General features: G+C 42.1%; 1 protein-coding gene and 1 long non-coding RNA gene across 3 annotated transcripts in view; one reads left to right on the plus strand and one right to left on the minus strand.

Moving 5' to 3' along the window:
• Positions 1-27,451, plus strand: part of LOC119442413 (Ca(2+)/calmodulin-responsive adenylate cyclase) — a 216,787-nt gene that overhangs the window by 161,729 nt on the left and 27,607 nt on the right. The window contains exons 3-15 of one of the 2 annotated variants that reach the window (XM_037707283.2): positions 3,314-3,463; positions 4,472-4,590; positions 5,925-6,036; positions 6,163-6,290; positions 8,285-8,443; positions 10,243-10,387; positions 12,378-12,560; positions 14,497-14,537; positions 15,193-15,337; positions 18,144-18,241; positions 22,393-22,477; positions 25,085-25,180; positions 26,973-27,241. In XM_037707283.2, coding sequence (XP_037563211.1) covers positions 3,314-3,463; positions 4,472-4,590; positions 5,925-6,036; positions 6,163-6,290; positions 8,285-8,443; positions 10,243-10,387; positions 12,378-12,560; positions 14,497-14,537; positions 15,193-15,337; positions 18,144-18,241; positions 22,393-22,477; positions 25,085-25,180; positions 26,973-27,241 — 1,730 coding nt within the window. The remainder of the gene's footprint in view (positions 1-3,313; positions 3,464-4,471; positions 4,591-5,924; positions 6,037-6,162; positions 6,291-8,284; positions 8,444-10,242; positions 10,388-12,377; positions 12,561-14,496; positions 14,538-15,192; positions 15,338-18,143; positions 18,242-22,392; positions 22,478-25,084; positions 25,181-26,972; positions 27,242-27,451) is intronic. The other variant, XM_037707285.2, reaches the window with a different exon arrangement.
• LOC125943265 (uncharacterized) overlaps positions 8,340-27,451 on the minus strand; it is a 30,859-nt gene continuing 11,747 nt past the window's right edge. The window contains exons 3-4 of the long non-coding RNA XR_007465706.1: positions 10,209-10,370; positions 8,340-8,460 (exon numbers count right to left, since the gene is read on the minus strand). This is a non-coding gene — a long non-coding RNA (uncharacterized LOC125943265). The remainder of the gene's footprint in view (positions 8,461-10,208; positions 10,371-27,451) is intronic.

Below are 27,451 nucleotides of genomic sequence, written 5' to 3' on the forward strand. Positions count from 1 at the left end.
GCGCCCTCGTTCGCCTCCGGCTGATGCGCATCTATTTATTCGTTTAACAACGCTTACCGTTGCCATGGTAACGTTCTAGATTACTTGCGCACGTTAATTTCTCCCTGTGTACCGGCCATCAGCTGCGAAACGAGAATTGCAGAGGTGGGCTTCTCCTCACTAGCTCCCTTACTGCGGAGCAGCCAACTTTGGCGAACGCTTTTTAGCGCGTGAGGCGCTTCGCAAGCGCGCAGGGTCGGTCGGAAGAGCGCACGCAGGCACAAATTTTAATGGCTGCTGGCCTGGCCATAATGGCTTCAACTTCGCCGTGCTTCTGGCTCTTCGCTACGATCGATTTTTGCCAATGTTGCACATGCAAATAGAGAGAAACGCATTCACCGAGAACCAGTGCTATAACGCGATGGTGCTACATCGTGATAGCGGCAGTGGGCATTCTTGAAATTCGAATATGTGGCCTCGCTTAGCCCTGCTGCGTGGACCCTATAAATGTTCCGCCTGTATTAAAACAGAGCGCTTGACCTGTCGTGCTTCGTTTGTTTTGAACGGCGCGTGCAGAATTGTAGGTATATATATACGCACGCATGAAAACGTTGTTACACTCTGTGAGCGCATTTCGCCCTAATGCGCTTGTTTTGTATAGGTGTCTTTGCATCAAAGCTGAAACACGTTATCTGCAAAACCTCTCACGAAATTCAACTATGTGATGAAATCTGCGAAGGAGCAATAATGATTACCCCGTTGTGCCGCCTGGAGCCGTTTATCGTTTAGTGCTGATTTGAATTTAAAGTGTAATAAGGCTGCGAAACGCCTTCAACATGAAGCCCGAGGTTTAGCATTTAAAAAAATTGCTTGTGTGTGTGTGTGTGTGTGTGTGTGTGTGTGTGTGTGTGTGTGTGTGTGTGTGTGTGTGTGTGTGTGTGTGTGTGTGTGTGTGTGTGTGTGTGTGTGTGTGTGTGTGTGTGTGTGTTTGCGCGCGCGCGCGCGCGGGCGCGCTCGGTGTCGCTGCGTGCTTCGCGTGAGGCTGACACGCACTCTATGGTCCGCGCACGCGATCGGATTGTCGCGGCGTCTTGCCCATCCGTCGACCGCATCGCATAAAAGCGCGCTTGTGTTGTCGGCGCTCCTGCTTCGAAAGAGGAGCTATATGAACGTCGCCGGTTCCCCCCCCCCCCCCCCCCCCCCTCCCGCAGTGCGCTGGTAAGGCTGCAGCACTCACTCTGCGAAGAAGAGCGTTGGCGCGCCGACGAACGGAGTGCGCGTATCGTCTTTCGACACGCGCGCGCGCGTTCGCCATCGTTCGCGAAGGATGGGGGTGCCTGGCTGCCATCGCACCCTTCTTCTTGGGACGACGGCGTCTGGGTCGCGCATCGCCGGCTCGGCCCAGAGCAGCCTCGTCGCACTCTCTTCGCAAGCTTTCGTGATGAGCTTTAGGGCTTGTGCCCGAGCGCGTCTGCAGCTCTCGAAAAGAATCGAGTCCGCGCAACCGGCCCGAGCGACTTCGCGATAGGCCAGTCCGCTCCGTTCAAAGACCTCTTTGTCTGGGAATTCTGCTGGATGGGCGCGGGTCGACGCATCCTGCCTTGTCTCGCGCGCGAGTTTCCGAGGGATGCGCGCGGCTCTCTTAAAGCCATTATCGGCCAAAGGCGGGACGCCGATGTTCCCAGTATTATTTGTCGGTGTCTCCGCAATTGTGGGTTTGTCGTTGCACGATCTGGTAAATTGCGGATTTCTCCTGGAAGTGCGCGCTCATCGGTTTCCGCGCTCGTATCTATAGGAAACTGTTCGTGTTCACCGATCAGGTTGTAAAGGGGCTCGCAGAAGACGGGAAGACCGCTCTTGAATCTATAGATATACTAGAGTTAACCTCTGTGCAAGCAGTTCACTTCAATGTGCTATTTTCACCCGTTTGTTGAACAAGACCACATAGGTGTGACGCCGTCTATTACCAATTTAGTGTTCAGTAATACGATTAGACTCTGCAAGCCCTCAGAAAGACACGAGCGTGCGTCGGAGCTCCACGTTAGGCAAGCGAGGTTGGTTGCGGTTTTGTACCCGCTGCTGGAGCTTCGAGTCACTGTACTAGCAGCGACGGTGCCCCGTGTTGTGTTTACACGCTATCATCGCCAGCTTCTGCACTGTAAATCAAATTAAATCCATAACGGTGTTACCCGTCTATAACCGTCTACAACTCACAGCCTTACACCCATGTGGAAGCTTTGTGTGGAAAAGCACCCTTACTGAAGGTGGAATTACACTTATGGTGAGATCAGATTTTCATGGGTCTAATTACAAAATTACACCATTTGCGCAGGGATATAATTTAAATAAACAGCAAGGGCGTTACATCTATGATGTAATATACAGCACATATCGCCTATCTCTCTGCCTTTTCTGGAAATAAACTGTATCTTTGTACCACACAGTCTCTGATTGAACGTTTGCTAAGCAAAAGAACTCAACAGCAAGAATCCTTTGTAAGCAAATTAGCATTTTGGAGCAGACATTAAGCAGTCAGATGCAAACATTGGCGAAATTTATTACACACACTTTCGTTTGCTAGTGAGCAACATGTAATTTTTAATTCAGCATCATCTCAAGACAGAGTCTGGAAGAAATTGTTTTGTAACAGCTATTATCTCTGTTGCTACATTACCAAAATAAATAAAACACCCTATATGCCTTACAAGGCATAACCTGTAAAAATATGCCTGTCATACATTCTTGGATAACTTAAGGGTACTGCATAGGTGTTTTTGTCATAGTTACACCCTGTGTAAAGAACTGCCAAAATAAATGCCTGTGGAGTGCTTTTTGTATGGCATTATACCCTTAGGGGTGTAAAGTGTCACAGTGCTCTTTTAAGAAACGTTTGCACCCTTCGGGGCAGATGTTGTCCCTAAACAACAATCGTCATCTATTGCACGTGCCTTTCCTTTCTTTAGTGTTACGCCCCAGGTACTTCCAAGTCATGAGCGGCATGTGCATTATCAGCGTGGCATAGCATTCTTGACAGGAAAGTAGCGAGCACGGAGTTTTCAAGAAAGGAAACTCAAGTGAGACAGATGACGATTATTGTTTGCAAACAAGATATGACCCAAAGGGTGCAAACTTTTTTTAGAGTGTAAAACCACTTGCAAAACACCCGCTGTTGATATATCACCATGAGATAGAGTGCAGTCTCTTGCTTGAATTTGTGGACTCCTATAGTGTTTTGATTATAATATGTTGTGACAGAGCACTATGTAAACAGTGTTTGTTAAAAGGCAGTATTATAATATAATTTTCCTTTCTTTTTTTTCGTTTGTGTCTGCAGGTTGCTGCCAACGTGCTGGTGTTTGTGTGTGGGCACCTGGTGGGGGTGTTTGTGCATTCCATCATGGAGCATGCACAACGGAAGGCCTTTCTGGACACGCGGAACTGTATCAACGCCCGTCTGCACATGGAGGATGAGAATGAGAAACTCGTAAGCTCCAAGCCACCAATAACAACGTTACACATTCCTAGAGTCTCATATTCACAACTGTGTGTGCGTGCACTCGTGCAAGAAAGCGAGCTTTGCTAGTGATGCTCTGCATGTGTATGCTAAAAACGAAGCTAGTTTGCTGCTTAAATAAAGATATTCTAGTGGCAATTAGTATAGAACGGTGCACACAATCTAGTCAACTTATTCACATTCGTTTTGTGACTGAATGTGTTGTTTCGGTGACGAGTCTTGGTTGTGTTAAAAGAAAAAAAAAGAAAGAGATAGTTATAAAAGGTGGAAATTGCGACAAAAGATCTATGAAAGGAAGCATGATGCATATTGACTAAGTTTAGGTGGACTGAGAACTGTAATCCAATATGGAAAAGGTAGGCTGGGGGAGGGAGAAATCATGATCAGAGAAATCGAAAAGCATAAGGCTTAATGCAAAATGCTTGTGAAATGAAGACGCTGTGATTGTATGTAGGCACCACCACATTTACTGACACCATTGGCATTGTGTGCTACTTAAAGTGTTAAAAAGCGCCTTGGCATATAACGTTCTTGTTATTGGCTTTAGGCATGATTGTAAATTCAGCTGGTACTATCAGCTTGCAGAGTCTCGCACCTGTTCCACTCGTTATCTTTAAGAGTGTCCCCTCTAGCACAGAGGAAGCACATTAAGTATGGGTGCACACAGGGCAAGGGCCACAAATTGCGCAGCAAGCACTTTGTTCTTTGGAACCTCATCTGACTTCCTGGAGGCAGTCAAACTGCATTGATGGTGCATTAAAGCTTTTATAAATAAACACAGTAGTTCAAAATTACTTCAATAAATTGAGATAATGAATGCATGATCTTCTGTAAAAGCACCATTGAGGGAGAGTAATATTAAAACAATTTTCATTCAGAAGGTGTCTGATCAGAGTTTGATTGTGCAGTGGGTGAATGCTTTCAGCGACTTAATTAGGCGGGCACAAGTAACTGAGAGCCTTTGTGTTTTTTTCACAGGAACGACTACTGCTGAGTGTGTTGCCACAACATGTCGCCATGGAAATGAAAGAAGACATCATAGCTCCTCGAGCTGGCCAGTTTCACAAAATCTACATACAAAAACATGAAAACGTCAGGTGCGTGTTTGATCCTTTTGTTCTTTCCTATTTCACGCCACCAGGGCTCAAAGAATAATTCATAGTAGTGGGATTCAATGACAAAATTTTATTTCAGTTGCCATAAAAAATTAAAAAAAAGGAATTGAAAGAACAAGTGCCTCTTGATTCAATCATATGTTGCAAGCATACTTGCCAATATTTATAGTTTTATCTTAACATGCCAGATTTTTAGCATTTACATACAGTTGTCGTATTGCCATAAATATGTAAATATTTTTAAAATTGCATATAGTTTAGAGCAAAACCAATTTCAATAAAAGACAAATTCAGTCACAGAGTGAATACATATGGCCCACTTATTTGGACCTGTTGATTATACGGACCTATCCACGCAGCAGCAGCATGAACTGAATGTACAACAACCGGATCTCCAACACCATTGCGTGAATAGTTCATTAATAAACTTTATAAACATTTCTGCTTGTCTGTGGCACGGATCATTGTTGCTGCGACTGTATAGAGCACAGTGGCTGTTCACAGCATCCTCACAGAACTAAGTCAGTGTATTTTCAATAAACAGTAACCATATAGAATAATCAGTTTTCACCAACAAGGTATTTTTCACCAAATTTTAGTATTTTCTGGCTTCCACTATCGTGTTTTGAATTTTAAGGAAGGTAGGTCTATGCAAGCGTATGAATTCAGTGTGTACGAGCATAAGGTTTGGGTACTTCAGCGGTGAAATATTAGAACGATATTTGCACATGTACACAGCAACGATGTGTTTGAATGTACTAGTACATGGCAGAGCATGCATGTTGACAGGGCCACTTTTCTTCGAGTCTGAACATTAGTACATCTCTTTAGAATTAGTTCCTTCATGTTACAGCGTAAGGGTTTTGTCAGCTGAACGTCTATTTGTGCCTGATGCACAAGCAGCATTTAATCACTAAAGTAACGTTATGAGCACCTCATGTGAATGAACCTGTATTGAAATTATTTTGCATTTTATTAGATTTGGGTTCAAGTACAAAACATGTCTGGTGTTATACTTAGACAGGCTTATTCTCGAGAGCAATTGCTCACATTTAACAGACTGTCTTAAAAGATATGTAGAACACCACACAGATGTTCTTTGTGTCCATTTGGAAAAGTTTCAGAATGAAAAAAAAAATTTTTTTTTCCTATGTGTGGTTTGTCCCACAACACTTAATTATTTCAGAGACATGCGCAGTTGTGATAAACTTTTGTGGCTGTTTTGTAACTACTATGTGCATCTGGTTTAACTTTTCCACTTTACTCTTTGTGATTATTGTGCTTCGGCTCACCGGATGTGTACTTGTTTTTTGCAGTATCCTGTTCGCTGACATTGTTGGCTTCACAGTGCTGGCCTCTCAGTGCAGCGCCCAGGAGTTGGTTAGGCTCCTGAATGAGCTGTTTGGTCGCTTTGACCAGCTGGCCAACGTAAGTTAGCCTGTCGCACAGGTGTTCTTTTACTATTGTAAATTTGTGTGTCATTGAAAGGAATAAGAAATCACCCAGTTTTGCAAGTCTGCTTTTGTTAAAATGTTGTTTGCATTTAATTTTCAGGACAACCACTGTCTGCGCATTAAAATCTTGGGTGACTGCTACTACTGTGTGAGCGGCTTGCCTGAGCCTCGTTCAGACCATGCTCACTGCACTGTTGAGATGGGGCTAGACATGATTGATGCTATAGCGTGAGTATCACTTGACTTCTTTACTTAAAAAAAAAAAAATCTGCGCATGTGATTTTTTGTGTGCAAGGACATGATGAAACCAGAACCACATACTGTTGCGTGCCAAAGTAATGGACCAGCCAACATATTTCAAACCGCGATTGGGCATCACTTGACAGAAGAGTTACTGTTAATTCGTGTTTAAGGTGTATTCACATACCTGAAGCACATCTTCATGTAGAAACTGTTGCATTAGCTCTTACTTAGTTTTTCAGTATTCAGTGTCAGTTTTCAGTTACTTTTTTCAGATTCTGTGTAGCTGAGAGGAGTTGCATGAAATACTAGTAGTAACAGTTACTACAGGAGCAGTTATACTTTTTTTTTTGGTTTCTTGAAGAAGAACAAGCAAATGGTATATGCTGAGAATACATGGAGATAGCATTAAAATTTAGTCTGCCCGGTTTCTGGCGAAATAACTGGCAAAGTGTTTGCACACACACTTCATTTTTCATGGCCTCTGTAACATACATGAATAATCAAGCTGTGTGGTTTTTCTTAAAATTGAGAATAAACAATATATTGTTATGAAATTATTTTTTAAGTTTGACTGACAAAGGTCAGTGTCCTACATTACTGACACACAATGTTTGTATGGCTTGTCTTGTTTTACTGGATAGCTGCCAACTCTGTAGTCACAGTATGAAGCTTCAGTTTCTCTAACACTCCCCAGATCACAAATTATGCCAACTTGTATTGTTAAAAATTTAGAATTCATGCCAGATGAAGCACAGCTGGACTCCTTTACACATCATGAAAAGCAGGGGTGAGGCTCACATAATACCACTGACAACCACGTCCATGCCGTGGTCATTATGTTGAATGCTTTAAGCAATGAAAAAGGGTAGAGAAAGTGAGAAGAGCACTCTGCATTCTGAGAGAAGTGAAGCAGAAAGCCAGGCTTATCTTGCGTTGAATGCAGAGAATTGCAGAGTGATAGAGGAAAGAATGGCCAATGTAGTGCTTGCCCTGCTTTTGGTGACATGGTCACTTTGTGGCTTGCAAGGACATTGCCAACAGAGTGCAGTACAGCCCTTGCCATGCCACACAATTGTGCACAAGGCAGTCATAAAACTGCAGCAGGGTGAAAAAAAGTTTATTGATATTGGCAGGTGTTGAAATGTGTAACTGCTGAAAGTTGCACAAATTTTCACTTCATAGAGGAGCTCGTTACTCCTGCCTGTGAGCAGCGATAAATTAATCATGGTTTTGCGCAAACCCTCTTTTGTTTGCAATTTTTTCTTTGATACTAAGCTGTGCATTTTTTTTAGAACTGTATGCTAGAATCGATAAGCCACGAGAAGTAGGATTCGAAGGCTTTTGCTGTGTTGCCCGATGGCTAGTGAAAGCAGCAAACCTCTACAGGATTGGCTGAGACTATAAGACTGGCAAGACTCTATGTGATCAGGGAAACTCTGTCAGCTCAAACCTAGTTCATGCAGTCTGCAGCTATTTCACACTTAAAAAATTTTGTACAGTCACACCTCAATTTAACGAAACCTTTAACAATTTAACAAAATGAAGCGCTTTTCATTTCTCAACATATATTTATAGAACCTGATGCATTGAAAACCTGAAAGGAACATTGGGAACTTAATGCTTCACCCAATATAATGAAGTTTTGGGACGAAATATGGATAATGTATGGGTATGCCAGGTTTCAGTTCAAGGGATGAATGCCATTGACGTGTTGAGAAGGGTTTGCCGATCTCATGAAAGAACAGAAGATATGCTCAGCAGATTCGCTGTCTGCGATAAGTGTGTATGCAGGTGGAAATTACTTTTTTTTTTTTTTTTTTGCTGTTGAATAAATATGTTATTCACATGAATGTTTCAAGTGTTTTCGATTCAGCAAAGTTCTCAATTTAAGAAAACAATTCTAAGGCTCCATCAGCTTTGTTGAATCGAGGTTTAACTGTACTTCTGTCCTTTCACCTTTCTTGCTTCACCCATTACAGGTCGGTAGTGGAGGCCACTGAGGTGCAGCTCAACATGCGGGTGGGAATTCACACGGGCCGGGTGCTGTGTGGAGTACTGGGTCTACGCAAATGGCAGTATGACGTCTGGTCCAACGACGTAACTTTGGCCAATGCAATGGAGGCTGGTGGCATCCCAGGGTGTGTATTGCGTGGTACTGAGAGAGTGGATCACAATACTGTCATGTTTCAGAATGCTATTTATTCATGTCAACAAAGCAGCAATAGACTGAAGCCGTTGCTCTACTCTCAATCACAACCCAAAAAATGTCATGAATGCTGTACCTGTCCTGCTGTGTACCTGTTGCACGCATGCTGATGCCAATTGATGGTTGACACCAACATATTGCAACCATGTTCAAACATTTTAATCTGGCATTATATACCACCAGATGAAATTTATTATGCTGTTGGTTCCAGCTGTCTATGTGATGTTGTCTGGCTGCCCACATTCACTATAACCTGCAGAGTGTTTCTTTGTGTTATGTAGTGTGGCATCTCCATGTTCAGATGTAATCTGTTTCGTCTTGTGTCTCGTAGTGGCAACAGCTAGTAAGATAATGAAAAAATGCAATGGTATATTACTGGTGCAGATAGTTGCATTCCATGCTTGAGCATGAAGTATGTGCAGAATTATAATAGAAGCGTGCATTGTGCTAATGAATACATCCATGAACAATATGCACTGATTGCGACCAAGTGCTCCTTCTATGCAGTGAAACAATCTATTTTATTTGAATAAAGCTTTCTGGTCTTTTTCGTCTAACATTAGAAAATTGCCGAAATCATCAATACAATTCAAATGTAGTCATTGTGCATATCTATGAGGATATCATAAGAACTGCCTAATGTGCATCATGCAGAGTTTTATTGGCTGTTTGTAGACATATTCACCCGAGCTTGCAATGTTGCACAAAATTTTGTAAGTGCGCAATTTTTCCAAGCAGTCATTTGTAACTTGAGATTGAATGTGCTAAACAACTATGCTGACCAGATCGTTCTGTGCTTTTCTGAGATTTGAGCACTGTGTGTAAATGTTGTGCAGCAATGCCCACCACAGTATATCTTTATTTTCGTGGTTCTAATTTTTTTCACCTCACATGTAGAAGCTGCATTCGACATAGGCGCTGCATGCATTAAATAAGAGTCCATGACAGGCGGCAACATTGCATTGCTGTCTGAATATAAGGACTGCGTGTTTACTTCACGGTTGCTTAGTTGAGGTTTTGTGGCTTGTAGCACAGCCGACAGGTTTCATGTCATTCCTGAGTCAGCACTCATTTAGGTCAAAATAAATATTGTATATTGTGGAGCTCGGGCTTTTTCAAAGTGCGTAAGCATTTCTATGGTTACCCAACGAGAAAACTGTTCGAGCATCCATCCCTCCTTCATGTAAGACGATCGCTTTCAAGTCCACCACCTGTGGAACAAGACGACGATGAACGTTCGAGCAGTGGCACAAGCGCGTCTTTGTGACTATGTGATGTGTGCAATCAGGCACGCAAGTAGGCACACCTTTAGTAAGCCAGAACTGTAGGAGCAGCCGGTGGCTTCGGATCGAACGTCATCAGCGTACCTGGCGCCGCCACCTGTAGTAATTTGCTTGCCTCATCAGTTCACGTTGCACCGCCTTCCGCAGCAGTTCGTGTCGCCAGCAGCGCTAGTCGCATTTACCGTAATGGTGCCAAGACTGGCCGCAGCTGCTGAGCAGTGCTAGGATTACCAGCAATGTTGAGTGTGAGCGCTCAGCACCACGTCGTTACTACGAAACGCTTACGCATCATTCGGATAACTCCCTGATGAGAGTCTACGTAATTTTTGGATTACACAAGCATGTGCAATAAGATGAAATGATTTCATTGTCGTAGTAACTTGTAGTGACAAATCTTAACATAACGAGGCATACTTATCTGTGTGGTGTTGCTCTCTCTCCCTTCCAGGCGTGTACACGTGACAGAGGCAACTGTGGAGTGTCTGCACGGCGAGTACCAGTTGGAACCAGGCAGAGGGCAGGAGCGCAACAGCTACTTGCGTGAACACAATGTCAACACATTCTTCATTCGACCACCTGCACACAGGAGAAAGGTAAGCACAATCTCTGTAATGCTTCTCTCATGACATGACAGACAGCACTGTTGTTATTTGCACTCTGTTGATTTGACAGACAGCACTCTGTTGATTTGTTTTCTTTGGTTTATTATTCATTCTTAACATTCCAGCGGTCACTACCACTTCATATATTGTTGTGAAATTCTAATTTCCTAATCTTTTTGGTTTTGTATTCATTTGAATTGCTCATATCATTATCCATGAGTTATGGACTGCTCTATATTCTGTAGTAAGAGAGCCCCAAAATTTAATTGTTTGTTATGCCTAAAAGAAAGCAATAGATTGCATCAAAATCTGAGATCAGATGTTCAATAGTTGATATACAGGGTGTTTCAGCAAACACTTTCACAAATTTTTGATGGTTGCCTGGTGCAGATGGCACAATTCTAGTTTGTGAGCTAGACAGACATTACTTGCACAAAAAATTGAAATTCATAATCGACAAAATAACAAAAAGTCACTAATTAAGTTTTAACTAATTACCTTATGGCCCATATTGCAATTTACAAATTCTAGTCGTGGAGTTCGCAAGGTGATCCGGGAACGAATTCTCAGGACGACACCAGTTTTGAGATATTAATTCTCGAGCTTTGCGAAGAAATGCATTGGCCTTCCAGTTACTTTCGTAACAAAATGTAGTTTTATGCATTGAAGCACAAAAGTAACTGTAACGCCAATGCATTTCTCCGCAAAGTTTGGAAATTAATATCTCGAAACTGGTGTCATCCCGAGAATTCGTTACAAGTGGAACCTCCTTGTGAACTCTTTGGCTAGAATTTATAAATTGCAATATGGGCTTTAAGGTAATTAGTTAAAAACTTAATTAGTGCATTTTTGTTAATTAGTCGATTATGCATTTCAATTTTTTTTGCAAGTAATGTCCGCCTCTTCAAGTTGACCAGATCACGAACTAGAATTGTACTATCTGCCACAGGCAACCTTTAAAAATTTTTGAAAGTGTTAGCTGAAACACCCGGTATTTGTGGTGGCCTCAGGCTGTACCACAGATGACAAGCGCACACGAGCCCCCTCTCCTATTTTTCAGTATCGCAGGAGTGTTATTGTATAGCGTGCGGGAGTGGAAATGGGGCAGGAGCACTGTACCGAGCTACCAAGGTTTGAAGGAAGTGAAAATAAAACCATTGGATTGTTGTTTCTCTGGACACACAAATCGCATGTGTCTGACTTTTCCAGCCACACTCGTGTCCCTCGAACATATTAGAGGATAGTGGGCCTCACCTCCTATTTTGGCATCCCATTATATGGCAGGTTCTCCCATGTTGCACCAGGTTATAATCCTTATAATCCCTTTTCCTTTCTTCATTCTTCTCACTTGCACTATTTATGTGCTGACCCTGTTGTTTTCTCATTCATTCTCATTGGTTATTTTCCATGCTGCATGTGTAATCCGTGGTTGTTGACTAATATTTATGTAGGAACAAGGCTGGCATACATATTTATCACAGGATGATTATAATAATCTATGTAATTCTCATTGATAATTTAGCAAATTCTACTTTGATTTATGAAGCAACAGTGAAAATAGGCTTAAAAGAGCCCTCCTCAGCAGAAATATACTATGAACAAGTTGTGTGCACATTTGTAACATGCTGTAAACGTGACAAACAATGACAATTCGTTCATAGCCTGGAGTTCTTGGTTTTTTAAAGGCATCAAAAATACTTACGCTTTTTTTTTCTGCTTGTCTATGTTTCAGATGGCCGATCATTAATCTTGTAGACATCATTGTACAGAACTTTTGGCAGCCTCCTTGTCTTCAGATACAGTTGCTTTATTCTTGAAAGCTGTAGATATAGCCTGAAAAAGATCTTTTGCACTTTCTGTTTGCTTGTGTGTTTGCTTGTGTGTTTACTTGTGTGTTTGTTTGTATAAGGGGCCTTTCGTTCTCCCCTTATTTCCTTGCTACAACACCTTGCTTCATTGACAATTCTCTTTTCTCTAAAAGCAGACGATGCTGTTTAACCAGCTGCACGTCCGACGCATGGCTGGCCGCAAGCTGTCATTCAAGAATGTCTCCAATGTCGTGGTGCAGCTGTTGCACTCTATCAAGTACAGCATTGATGTGCCCTTTGCCAACATGGCAATGCCTGGCCCCAGTGGTACAGCTGAGAAGCAGCCAAGCAAGAAGGTGAGCTGTATTGCTAATCTGCTTTCTAGAGGGGGAAAAAAAATGAGACCCTTGTTAATATTGTCTATATACAAGGAAAACAGCAGTGCAGTGGGGAGAGAGCCAGCAGTTTACTAGTTTGGTAGTAATATGTGTCGAACACCTTTACAATGAAGTGCTTGGGGCCTCCGAAATCTTTCATTATACAGGTCACTTCATTGTATGACCTAGGTCGCACACTGCACAGATCACAATAGAACTGGGACACAATTATTCATTCGTTATACAGATTATTTTGTTGTAAAGGCGTTCAACTGTAAATGTCTCAGTTTTTTTTTTTTTTTTTTGGGGGGGGGGGGGGGGGGGGGGGGCATGGAGGGAGCAGGTACCTTTGCTGTGCTCAGTACCGACACTGTTCTCACAAGTTTTTCAACTTCTTCATCGAACATAAAGAAGTGCAATACAACCGTCAGTTGCAAATAAGGGCTTCAAACCAGTAACAATTGTTCGCTATTCATGATGTATATATATAGCTATTGTAAGTTGTAATGATCTCCCCAAGTGGCTTTAGGACAGCTGACTTACATTAAATCGCCCTCAGGGCACATGTAAAATTAAAATATGCAAACCTAAGCGAACCTATAACCAAAGTCCCGATTAAAAAGAAAAAAAAAGGTGGGGTGATGAATTAGGAAATTTGCAGGTGGAAATTGTAATGAGCTAATGCAAAACAGGGGTAATTGGAAATTACAGAGAGAGGCCTTCGTCCTGCAGTGGACATAAAAATAGGCTGATGATGATGATGATGAATTGGTATGCTTGGGATGTTTTAATCATCAACAGGAAAGTGAGGTCAAATGAACTATAATTCTTCAACCAATGTGTTAACATGTGATCACTAGTCATGATATGCAATACAGGGTTCTTTAATGCACCAAATATTTCTTATGAAGCAGCCTTTCACCAAAGTCATTCTTGTTTCAATTTCTCGCAGTCAGGTTGAATGTTTAACATGACATCAGAATGCTTTGCACAGCTGTTCTGATCAGGTGGCAGTACCTGTTCTTTGTTTGTCATATAACTGTTGAAAGCAGTGACGAGCACTTCACTTAGACCAACAGCGGGTGTGGTATTTTAATCTACTAACGCTGTGCATTTAAACAAGGCAATATCAGACTCCAGACTCAATATCAGACTCCGCATATGAGCAGGAAATCTTAGAAGATTTTCACATTGGAAATCGGAAAGATAATTGCGTCAGCGATACATCCTTGCACTTAACAAACAAGGAACGTGCCTACCAAGCGGGTAGGTAAAAGGAGGTCTATCTGACATTGATTCACATATCTTGGGAGAAGTAGAAGATGCGCATGCGTCGGATGTTGTGTGCGGCAGTGTTCATTTTAAGCTGATAGCAGTGTACATGTCTTGAGAGGAGGTGACGATGCGCATGCGTCGGATGTGTTGTGCGGCAATGTAAATTTCAATAAAGCACAGCTGAAAGTCCAGCGTCCGTCCGTGTCTAATGCCTTTTCCTTGTGTACGCGTCCTTGTGTATTCACTGGTACCCCCGTTTTCAAGTTCATCATGCACCAATGGCCCAACAGCTTGCACTAATGGACATATGTTGTTGATCTGGGCCTTCCATAAAGCATTGTTGCCAGGCTACTAATGCACTGGTCAGCCACGTCTTCATTCGCTTAGAAAGAGGTCCACTTAGAGAAAAATTTGGCAGGCACAGTGAGCATATTGCATGAAAGCATTGGGAAGACTGCTGGCAGCCCCTATGGAATTAGTGATGTATTTCAAGATTCTCACTATAGTGCATATTATCTGATATAATTTTGCTCTACTGTTATTGTTATTGTTTTATTGTCGTGTTATTATGCTTTTCGAAAAGTAAGTGTCTGTCAAATTTGCTAGATATGTGTGCTGATTTTCATTCTACCCTTTTCAGTTCAAGATGACCGATAAACTTCACAAACCACTAAAGAAAAGGTACTCTTTTTATATATATTTCTTAAACTGCTTGTTCTTACAACCATCAGTACATGCACATGCCAGAATATGCAGCCTGCTCTCTTCTCACAAGTTCTACAGCTGCAGAAGCTTCAGAGAACAGAACGATAGATTTGCCAGTGTTCATTTAGTGACAAAAGTAAATAACTTTCTTTCTTGCTTTTTCATTCTGTAAACAATTTAACTTTTGTGATGGCCTAATGTTCATGACTTTTTTTATCCCCCGCCCCTCTCTCTCTCTCTCTCTCTCTCGGTAACCACATGAGAAAAATTTGTTCTATCAACAGATCAACAGTTCACTGGACCCCTTTCTTGCTCCTCTCTTGTGGCAAAACTTAGTGACCACAAAATATTTCTAAAATTTAGGCACAGAATGAAATTGTGAAGAATCGATCTTTTGATCACAAGTTGTTTATAATGGTGGAAACAGCACTTTTCGTCAGGTAATAAAGTAGACGATGTACCTGACCACTTTGCTTTATATCTTGTCAAAAAATGCTTTTTTCGTTCACTATATAAATATGCACCAAGTGCCTTCACTTAACATTCTCTAGATGTATACAGTATTTATAAGGTGGTTAGGAAAGCACATGTTTACATGCTGAGACTGGCAATACTTTACATTTTTTGGCAGGCATTCTGTGGTATACCATCAACCAAGCAATCGCATAAATAAGTACCTGGCACAGGCCATCGAGGCCCGCAGTGTGGACCGAGAGAAATCCAATCATGTCAACATGGTCACCCTCTGGTTCAAGGACAAGACCAAGGAGGAACAGGTAGGCTTGATGGCATTGCATTTTAATTTTGAACACTGTGTGTTCTTTTGAATCACTAGCACAACCAGTCGACTCTCATAAGAAGGGCTGTTGTAATTTCTTGACCTCACTTTTTGTTAACCAGAATAACATATCTGCATGAATGTAAGTCAGGTTACATTTGAGATATATTTGTAAATGCATGCTCTGAGGAGGAGGAGGAACAACTTTATTAAAAAACACCAGTCAACGTCGGGAGAGAAATCCTTCTCCACCGTCGCCCCTAGCCGTCGGCTGGAATACCTTGAGACACAGCAGCAGCAAGGGCTTGACCGATGATGTCCTGCTGGACGTTGGGGTCTGGGCTGCGGAGCAAAGCCTCCCAGGATTCTAGAGTGCGCGAGCTATCATGCTTAGACGGACATGTCCACACCATGTGAACCAGATTTGCTGCCTCATCACAGAATTTGCACTTTGAATCGAATACTCTTGGATGCCACTTGCTGTAGAGTACGGGGTTTGGGAAAACCCCCGTCTGTAATTTCCTCCACATAACCTCATCTTTCTTATTGAGTGTTCTGTCCGCTGCCGGGTAAATTTGTCGATTTAGTCTAGTATACTGTGATTTCCTGGTATGCGCGCATATCCTCTCTTCTGTGTATAGTTTCGGTGACTTGGGAGGTTCCGGGGGTCGACCGGTAAGTGAGACCTCGGGCGACCGAATGAGCCTCCTCGTTCCCTCTAAGTCCCTGGTGAGCTGGTGCCCAAACGAGCAGAACAAGCTGTCTGGGTCCCCCGTCCCTGTTTAATATACGGATGGCAGTCTCCGTCACCCTCCCCGATTCGTAATTTCGCACGGCGTTTTTGGAGTCGCTGATGACCACCTTTGCCCCCCTTTGGCTGACGGCCAAGGCTATAGCCACTTCCTCAGCTTCAACCGTCTCGACGCCACTGACTGTGCAGCACGCCATTGGTGTTCCATCTTCTCTAACCGCCACGGCCGCATATGCCGCTTTGCTGTCATATTCTGCAGCGTCCGTATATAGGACGTCCTGTCGACCAGTATACCTAGTTTGTAATGCCTCTGCCCGGTCTTTACGTCTGCCGTCGTGAAAGGCAGGGTTCATGTTTCTGGGTAGCGGAGGTATTTTTATCTTGTCCCTGATCTGTCTGGGGATGTCTCTTGAGCGCACTTGCTCATGTTTGGGCTCGTAGCCCAATTTCTCTAAAATTTTCCTCCCCGTTTTAGATCCAAGTAGCCTTTGATGCTGCGCGGTAAGGGCAGCCTCAATCAGTTCCTCGAGAGTGTTCGATACCCCTAGCCTCATCAGTTTGTCGGTGGACGTGTTCTGAAAAATGAGATTATTTCCCTACTCTAATTTCACATGGTGTGCTCAACTTCAGGCGGTTGAGCATTGTGGGAAAGTCAACCTTTTGGTGGCACAAGGTGTGGTAATGAAGCAGACAAATAGCGTGGTGTACGAAAATCGAGAGCACAACTCAGGGCAATACAAGGGAATTAAGTGATGGCGCAGGCCTTATTAAAGCTGCAACAATGTTGATCTGGGGACTTTAAGTCAAATTGCCCAATCTACTACAGTGATGCGGATACATATGGCCTCGCCGCACAAATGTGGCTGCCCCGGAACACATGCATTTGGCCCTTTGGTGCAACACATCGGGCTCCTGTTATAATGTTTCTGCATAGTGATAGCCACTGTAATTGCTCACTAAATTACCTGACCACAATTCACCAGTGAGGTAGTGTATTGATCATTGCACTCAATAAAGCCCACAGATATGACAGCATTATAATCACTCATATCGTAAGCACAATGTTACTTTCTCTTATTCTTCGAAGTGTCAAAAGTCATCCCTCACTTTATATTCTTTGTCATGCTACGTCCTTGCTGGTACAATATTGGGTATTCTATTAGCATTGGTATTTAGACTATCTAACTGGAGGCGCTAGTAGTAGTACTTCTGGGTCAAGGAAGGAAGTCTGGTATCACTGACTTGACGATGGACATCTGAAACCTTGCCGCCTAAAAACATGGTTGGCGACTTCAGATGCGGAAACATTACAAATATTTCAGCATATTCATCCCTCCTTTTCCTTCTAATGGTAGATTAGTGCTAAAGCAAGTTGAATGCGAAATAACATGCTTTTAATTCATAACCTTGACAAAGCAGCAAACTACACCTTTTATGAAAACTTGTAGCTAAATATGTACCTTTAACGTTAAAGATATCGATACATGCCAACAGATGGCGTAACAGACAAGATATAGTAAGCTGAGTGAAATCAGGCTTACCACTCTGGTAAGTGATGCGAGACAGATTAATGTGCGCCCTCATCAGGTCAGACAACTTCACTGCCTGAATTGTTGTTAAATTTTAGTTCATCTGCTGCCTAACATGGTGACTTATGACGTCTTTTGTCTCTTAGCACAATTTCCTGATTAACATATAAAGTCTGTGCAACTAAGAAAATCGTGCATGATTCTGGAAACTTTTTCACGTTTGCTGCCCATTGCGATCTCATTACACATTGTGGCCAGTTGTCAGTGCCTTTAATGGTAGCTTGAGCTTCCTTTACACTCCTTGCACAATATTTGAAATGTCACGTGACCCATGTTGCGCTATACTACCATCAACTAATTGCAGTGCTATTTCTGTTTCAGGCAGTTAAGTGTAACAAACACTACACCTTGTAGTGTTTGCAGTAGTCGTCTTGCTCTTGTGATGCAAGTGCAGTAGTTCTGACTCCTGCTATCCTGCTTAACATGGTAGAATGTTTCTTTTCCCTCTTTTTTTTATCATGTAGTACCACCGTGAGAAGGATCACGGCTTTGGCAACAGCCTCGCTTGCATCCTAGGAGTACTTCTCTTGCTGAGTGGAGTAGAGGCCACTGTGCTACCAAGGTGGGAACATTTGCAAAGCTGTTTTGGATTAAGTGAAGTCTTTGCTGGGCTAGTTAATTGGTTAACTTGCAGGGAAGACATAATAGTGATGACTAAGATGGTTGCATAGAAATAACAACTCAAGGTTGAGTGCTACTCACAAGTTTATGCATTGCCTGAATCCAAGGATATATATACACACGTAAGCACATGCGCTCAGGTTGCAGATGCATCACGGTAAGGAATCACAACGATAAAAACCAGGATTCGCAAGTGAAAAGCGAGACAGGTGTATAATGCCATTCCCTCTTTTTAGTACAGTTGACTTCTGTTAATTCGACCCGGACAGGAATGACAAAAGTCATCGAATTATCCAATGTGTTGAATTAAACAAGATGTGGGAAAATGCCAAAGCACACCGCTGATTTAGTTTGCAGTATTTTCTCGATTCTAACTTGCCCCCGAATCAATGCGCAACCACTTTCTGTGTGTCCTAAAAAAAAGAAAAATAAACTAACATAGAAGAGACATTAAAGCTCCTAACAAAGTGGAAATCTAGCGTGCAGCTGATTTTCTTGCAAGAAAAATGAGCAAGGGTCTAATATATGTGCTGCACAACGGCGGCCGGTTTCTTAGCTTCGCCGCAATACATCCGTGTTTTGTGGTAAAACATGCAAACGCTGCAAAGGCGATTCTGGTATCGTGTCCGATTACACTGTGTAGGCAATTTTCAGCCCAATTTCTTTGAAAAAATAAATAATTATAAGGCACGTGCTAGAATCGGGTAAGTGCCGTAATCAGACATTGTGCGCTTGTGAGCTATGGTTATTGCTTTAAAATCTTCCTAGGGCAGTCTGAAAATAGCTCTTTTCAACGGCCGATTTTTTTTGTTTGTGTTCAGTGCATTCGCTGTCCTTTTAGCTCTGCTGAGACGAATACTGCCAGTGAAGGGATCACTATTGGGGTCATCATAGGGGTCAGGCACATGCATGCTGACTGGTCAAGTTGAAATTATCCAGTGAAGGCCAATTTTAGGATCGTAATAACTAATGTTTGGGCCCATAGAAATGCATGGGCACCAGACAGAACCTTCAGCCGGGATCAAATCAACTGAAAAATCGAATTAAATCGAATTAAATTCAAATTAACAGAAGTATACTTTATATAGAAACCTTCCAATAAGTGCTTACCCTTGTGCTCTTCTCTCTGTGTGATCTTCTTAGTTTGCGCAATTATTTGTTCCCTTCACTTCAGGCCAACAAGAGCAACCATAAGGCATAACATCTTTTTTTTATCAGTTTGTATTATCACTTCTAAAAAGTCATCACATGTTTATCAGCTGAAACTAGAAATGGTCCAGTAAAGGTTACTATGACTTCTTTTACTTCATTATCACTGACGCAGAGGTCATCTGTTGGAAATTGTTCTGGTGGTAAGTTATCGCCTCGATGCCGCTCTTGCCTTCCCTGGGCTATACTATTGCTAGTCACATTGTGGTGGCTCCTAATAAACCATTTAAGGACATGCTTCGCAGTTATTCAACATATTGGCTAATGAAATATTGGCTACAGAATGGCTAATGAAGTCAGCTAAAGCTTACTGAGCATATAAAGTGCCCTCTGTTGGGTGTGTTTACCTGAATAGCGTCTGTATGAAAGGATGTACCAGGTTGCATCACAGCACTATGTTTCCGGAAATATGTATTGTATTTCAATGACATGTGATGGCACCTATTTCAGCATGTTGCAGGTAGAGACAAGTGAGAAAGAATTAATTCCAATGAAAAAGACAAGAAGTAATGGTGGTTTGAGACTTGTGATTAGTGCTACAACTGAAATTAAGTTTTTGATTTCGAAGCTTTATCTTACTTCCTTCTCCAGTTAACATACGTATACATACATGGATACTTGTTTAAAATAATTCTTCCACTTTCTTTTTCTCGGGCGTAGGCCTGCGATGCAATCAGCATGAATCTAAACTGATAGGGTAAAGCAAACATGTAAAGGACAGTGGGAGGTCCAATGCTTGTTAAATTTCACGGCTCAGTTGTTTGAATCTATAATAAGCACTCAGAACCATTATAGCCATTTAAACTGCATTTACAAAGTCACTGCCTTTTTTTGCTTATGCCTCTTTCAGTTATTGTTTCTTCTAAAATCACTTGGTGATTTTAAAGAAAAATGCACATAATTAGTTGAACTTTATAATACAACAGAAGAATCTTGGAGCATGCTGGTTGATTCATCACATACCAAATATATATGACAATTGAAACATGAAATGAAGTGCATGATGGCTAAAGAATCAGATGATGAAGCGTGCGTGCTTTAGAATAAAACTGGCATTTCAGCCACGGTACGTCTCTTGCTTCTAACATCACATATAGGTGCATCACCTCACTCTGCGTGACATCACAAATTTAAAAAGCTGCAAGAAGACACATAATAACTTGATTTTTTCCCCATCAGTTACAGTGATGACGTGCTATGAAAAATGTTTGCTCCTGATTTGATAAAGTATAGGGCTATGTAAGCTCACATTCAAGCCCATTGCTTGCCTGTACTGAAAGCATGGCGTAGTCAAAGAGTAGGTTGTAGTTGGACTTCTTGCAATGAAAGATGAGGTGTCCTCCTGACTGATCTTTTACATCTTTTAACACTCGTGTGTATGCTTACTGAAACTTCTGCCTGCTTGCCCTTAGTGACTCTTTTCGCAGCTCAGTAAGATGCAGACATTGGTTATGCTATTGCTATATTGGGTGTCACATGATTTTTGACCAGTGAAACGGTACAAGCGATTCCCCGCCAGACGCCTGGTTACCAAAGGTGAATCAATGTTTGGAGGAAGCTCCCACTGTTGGAATGCAGGCCTTTGTGTTTCTGTGCTGGGGCGGCTATGTAGCGGCGTAGTCTGCCTACGCCGTAGCCTGTTTCACAGTGCGTCTGCAAATTTGACGCAAGGTTTCTGTGAATCTTCTGTCATTGGACACGTCTTAAAAATCTAGGGCATATTGATCAAAATTTCAGCTCATGGGCCAATTGTAATGAACTCGACCCAATTGGAACCGATTGGAAAATCCTTAGTTCCAACTGGTTACGATTGAGTCAAAGTGAGACCAATTGAGTCCAATTGGGCTTGGTTCCAACCAAGTGGGAAATCATTACCTCCAATTGGTTACGATTGAGTCAGCGATGCAACAATTGAGTCCAATTGGGCTTGCCAGTTTGAACCAGCTAGGCCTACCTTACACTCCCCACTACTAAGTCAAATTGGACTACCAATAGGAATAAACTAGAACGTAACCAACTGTAAAATCATATTTCTTGTGTATGAACCCATTCAAGGTAACTGGAATGAGTTATAGCTATATATGCATGCAGTACTAAGGCTATAGCAAACCTGTTTCTGACAGCTGGAATCCTATTTAGGTTTGCTTTGTGGGGTATACATATGTGTATTGGTATTGCCCGTTGGTGGCAATTGGTCATTCCAACCAATTCGTTTTAAACCAATTGGTACTCATTGGGTACAATTGGTCACTCCAACAAAAACCAATTGATCACGTTCCAGCTGGTCTAATTGGTCCAATTATGTACTAATTTACGATTGGAAATTTTCCCATTGGTATCAATTGGAAATTTCCCAATTGCAGTCAATTGCCTTTTTTGACAGGGTTGTCTTTTTAAACGCATGTCTGTTGAGAATACAAGCCAAGGTCAGGCACAAACATTCTTCCTTGTACAAGCAAAGACTTTGAATTAGTAAAACGAGGCATCCTTAGATCACTAATACTAATAAAGTTTGCTAAATTATGGCCTTCTTTGGTGAACGTATAGACAAAGATAAGGCATAGATGAAGTATGCAGTGTATATATATATATATATATATATATATATACTCCATGACATTAACTGTGATCAGTGCCAGGCTGATATATTTTAACAAATAATTTAAACAGGTAAATAAATATTGTCTTTTTTGACAGCTTGTGCAGTTTGGCTATTTATACACTAGGCATGTGTTATTCAATTTAAAATATTGTTTCGTTTCACAGTATATATTTTGTCAACTAAATAAGGACACACAGTTTATGTTGTGCATTCAAGAGTCAAGCTCACAACTCTAGTTTGGAACTGACTGTGGTTTTCTTGTGCCTGTCCATGTCTCTCAGGACTCTGATTCTCGTGGTGCTGTCGGTGACTGCATTTGTATGTGTCTCCCTGTTTCTCATCTTAGTCCTGGCTGCACAACTCAGGGTAGGCTTAACTGCTTTCCTTTCTTTTAAACATTTTTTTTCTTCTTCTTCCTTCAGAATGAGCTCTTCTCTTGTGCTCTAATCTGAAACACCAGTCTAGAGTGCTGTTGTTTATTGTCATGTCATTACTGTAGGAAAACAAACGGTGCATTGTAGAGTTGTGCAAATATTTAGCACATGCAAACACAATGAAATGTTGGGCTTTTTTGATATGAATTGATGTGAATTGAAGATAACAATGTACTATAATATCTGAATAGACTTCATTTGTTTCAGGCAGTATGTTCTATGTAGTATAATAATATATTTTAAAGGATTTCAGTACGCAAATGTTACATGTACAGTCACATATTTTTGGTCGCTGTTGTAAAAGTGAGGCCATGTAATGTTAGAGTAGCATGTATGCAAAAAGTCCTCACACTTATCTGGAAAAAATTAATGTTGAAGCAAAGATGGTAGCATTTAAGGAGGTGGTTTTTACGGGTGAGGCAACATCATTTATATACACATGTTACTAGAATCACAATGTTTGCACAGTAGGTATCACAATGTGTAAAATGTAAATCTGTTATGTTAACATTATATGCATTTCAATATTTTTTAATTACTTATCTAATGTTTTTGGGTATCCAGCAATTGTTCCTAAATCTTCTTTGAGCAGAGCAGGCTTCCCTTACCTGTGATTTGGTTCGTGGTGGAATAATGCCATAGATGTCTGTGGTCGACAGCAATTCTAGGATTTTCAAAAATTTTGAGAACAAATCAAGGCTAGATTGCTTTAGCTGTACAGTTACTATATGCAAAGGCTGCTTTAAATTGTAACTGTTGTTTAAGTAGTTAAATAAAGCATAAACCCATTAAAAGGATTGCATTGCTAACATCCTTTAATGAAAATAACTTTAGCAATTGGATTGTTGAAGTGTGCACTTACTTTTGTAATACGGTTTATTGACGATTCGGAAAAGCGACCGTCTCAGTCGAGCGTCAGACACCGAGAGCGCAAGCCCCTCTTCGTCAGCGGGCTGATGATGATAGTGCGTCCATAGGGCGCACCAGTCTTCTTTGCTACAACTGCCCCCTGGAGAAGGAGGAGCCATCCTGGCGACTCAAGGGGAGGAGAGGACAAGTGGGTTGCAATAAGGTTTAAGCCTCTGGACGTGCACTGTCTCGCGTCCACGGTGCCTCAAGTCGGTAGACGGCGTTAGCGGCTCAACGACGTAGTTGGCAGGCGTAGTCTGTTGTGTGATGCGGTAGGGGCCATGGTATTTGGCAAGGAGTTTAGAGGAGAAACCAGGGGTGCTTGAAGGTATCCACAGCCAGACTAGTGAGTCCGGCTGGTAGGCGCAGGAAGGTCGGTCATTATCGCGACGGAATTTTTGGAGAATTTGGTCATCCGCCATGAACGAACAGGCCAGCTGACGGCATTCCTCGGCGTACCTGGAGGCTTCAGACAGAGGTGTGCTCTCTGAGGGGTCAGGCCAGTAGGGGAGAATGGTGTCGAGCGTACAGGTAGGTTCACAGCCATACACCAGGAAGAATGGCGAAAATCCCGTTGTGGCTTGTGAAGCAGTGTTTGTAGCAAGCGTATGTAGCATATGGCAAAACAAGGTCCCAGTTGGTATGATCCGATGCAATGTACATGGACAGTATGTTGCCCAAAGAATCACCGAATTGTTCTGTTATGCTGTTCGTTTGTGGATGATAAGCTGTAGTGGTGTGATGGACGGTATGGCACGCGGTCAGAAAGGTGTTAAGAACAATTCAGAAAGAAACGCACGCCCTCTGGCACTCAGAAGTTCCCGCGGTGCCCCATGACGCAGTATGAAGTGATGCAGGAGGAAGTACGCAATGTCGCGGGCTGTTTGCAGTGCCGCAGTTTCTGCATAGCAGGTGAGGTGGTCAGCAGCGACAATAATCCAGCGATTGCCAGCTGATGTGCAGGGAAGAGGGCCATAGAGATCAATGCCAACGCGGCTGAATGGTCGGGACGGGCAAGTAATGGGCTGCAAAGGACCAGAAGGATGAGGAGCAGGAAGCTTGTGGCGTTGGCACACTGTGCATGAGCACTTTGTTAAACCCTCCACTGTGCAACATAACCCCTCCAAATCATCAGTGTGCGTTTTACTGTGCACTTTACTGTGCACTTTACTGTACATTTTCTGTACATTTACTATGACTATTTCTGTAGACATCACACTTTCAATAAGAAAAAAAGAATGCTATTTGCAGAGACCTCAGCATTTCATTTTATCTTCTTACAGCCTCAAGATGCTTTGAATGTTAACTGTAGTGCTTGTATGCACGGTGACGCTCTTATGTGCAAAGTACTGACTGGGTAATATTAAATAGTATATACCCTTTCCTTCCATAAAACTCTTGATCACATATGTCACATATGTCTTCAGCAGATGTATCTGTCCTTTCCTATTGTGCCAAACATGCCTTTTGATGCCTCTGTTACCACGAGCTGCTGTTGTGCATCATAGTGACGAGACTCTACGAACTCTTTTTAATGCACCTTCAAAAAATCCTTCTTCGGAACAGAGACCAATAAGTGTGATATCAACCAGACATGTGCATACTTTTTTTGTCCTTCTCTCTTCTGCAGTGCATCCATTGGGACATCAGCCGTAATTTCGTTCTGCGAATGTTCATCACAATCCTCTCATTGCTGCTCATCTATTCTGTAGCCCAAGTCAACATGGTATTTCACCCTTTTTATGCATTTTTATGCTATGTCCTAGATAATATTAACTCATTTATTGGTACCTTGGTGTTGTTTACTATGAAAAGTGTATTTTTTTAATTACTGATTTCTCAAGCAATTTCATCCTTCCCTATCAATGCCAACAGTAAATAGCTTTTCTTTAGAATACATATTATTGTGCTATTTTTCTCACGTCCAGTGCTCCTGTGTTCTCTGAAACAATGGTTTGAGAACATAACGCTCTTTTTTTGCAATAATCTTTTGAATTATCATCAATTTTCATTGGCCAGAATCTGCATCATGTTAGCATCATTAATGCGAATTTTGAGTTACTAAAATAGACCTGGAAGTGTGTTACAATGTTTTTGTGAACTATTTAGTATGCGTAATGAGTAATGACGAATGAGTAATGCCGAATGATATGTTAATTCTCCATAACTGCAATGTAGGCAGCATATAACAGCAAACTATTCTGGGTGATAACGTCACCAAAGAGCAATACTGAATCGATTTATACTAGTAAGGTATTGTTTCAGTAATCTATATTTATTTGTTTGTTAGAAAAGGGTTCATTACTAGCAGAGAAAATGAACGCGAAACTTCCCTTTCTTCAATTTTGCGATGAAACCTCAGTGCTGCTACATCACAGTGCCATCACGGATTTCAAGTTATTTTCTCATTTGGCTATTTTGGGGGAGGAAAAGTCCTTGAAATTTGCTAGGTTAGGTCTTTTATTACTTTAGAAGAATTTTACCTATGAACAATTATCTAGACTTGAGTAAACATTGGTAAAATTTATAACGTCATGGCAAGCTGATGCACGAATGTCATGGTGGTGGCACCACGATTCTTTCGTTTTTGAGTCTCTTCTTGCTTACCAGTACTGCTTTCATAGTAAGGGTGGTCATTTTGCTATCACAGTTAAAGAAAAAGAAATTTATTAGTACAGCTTAAGTTCATATGTCTTGTTAGTGTCCCTTTAAGTGAATGAGCTGGCCTGCATTCTGTCTACTACCTATAGGTCCTACCTACCCTTAAAATATTCAACATGATTTTATGTACCATTAAAACACATTCTCTTTGTTTTGTGGAAACATAGCTCAAGAAAGAAGCACGTGCCTCTTGTGAACTATAGGTCTGACCTGGAAGAAAGTCTTTTTTCTCTCCCCCCCCCCCCTCCCCCTCTTGTGAATGTGAAGAGCAAGTCAATCAGTGCTTTATAAGTCAGGTGCCAAGACTTCTGGTGTATATTGTGTGCACCTAATCATTTTCCTAGCCTAGAAGCTCATCCCCACACATTGCTAAGCCCCCCCAAATAATGGTGGCACAAGTTGTTCACCTGATGGTGAACTGCTGACCGTGCGTGCTAGCAGTTTCAGTAGTGCACGTGATGTCATTACAGAAGCTGCACCAACATCTTCCTCCATTACCTCTGCATTTGCTTGCTGACTTACAGATTTGGCAGTGCCACCATTAGGTTGGCCTATCGCCATGCAGGAAAGCTGGCTTAATGGTTTTGTCTGATGTCTTATTGGTCTGGCCTGGCGGCTTAATAGATTGTTCACAATGGCCTGATAACTTTAGATAGCAAGCTGTGCCTCTTGTCTATGTAAAAGGTGTGTCAGTGTTATCGATGACTGAAATGCAAACAAAAGAGAGCTCGAGCGGCATGCATTCTCACTAGCATTCACTGGTGCTTCTGGCACCTGCTGACATACCTAGAATAAATTTCATTTCATTTGAGCCTCATGTCTCAAGGCCCCCACACTGCCATCCTCTTGTGTCGCAGGTGTCGTGTATGGCTGACTGCCACAAGGAAGCAAATGAGACGACGGCAGTGCCTGCCAGGCCTCACGGTGCAGAGTGGCCGCATCGGCTGTGCCCACTGCCCCAGTACCTGGTAGTGTGCTGCCTGCTGACGCTGCTACCTGCCTCAGCCTTCCTGCGCCTACCACTCTTGGTCAAGGTGTTGCTGCTCTGCCCCATGGGCATTGCCTTTCTTGCCCTCGTCGAGATCTCACATGCACAGGTGTTCTTCTGCTACGACCAAAATGCCCAGTGAGACTCGACCCCTTCACTCTTCTTCGCTTCTCTTTGATGTGTGTGCATGCTGAATGCTCGACTTAGCAGCGTAGTATGAGGTATCCGGCCATGCTTTGAGCTGTTAATATTGTGCTTTATTTATTTTTCTTTGTGTTCACTGGCAACCTAATGTTTTTAGCATGGCATACTGTGGATGAATGAAGATTGGGTGAAACTTAATGAATA

This window comes from Dermacentor silvarum, chromosome 2 (genome assembly GCF_013339745.2).
Source record: "Dermacentor silvarum isolate Dsil-2018 chromosome 2, BIME_Dsil_1.4, whole genome shotgun sequence".
Classification (NCBI taxonomy): domain Eukaryota; kingdom Metazoa; phylum Arthropoda; class Arachnida; order Ixodida; family Ixodidae; genus Dermacentor; species Dermacentor silvarum.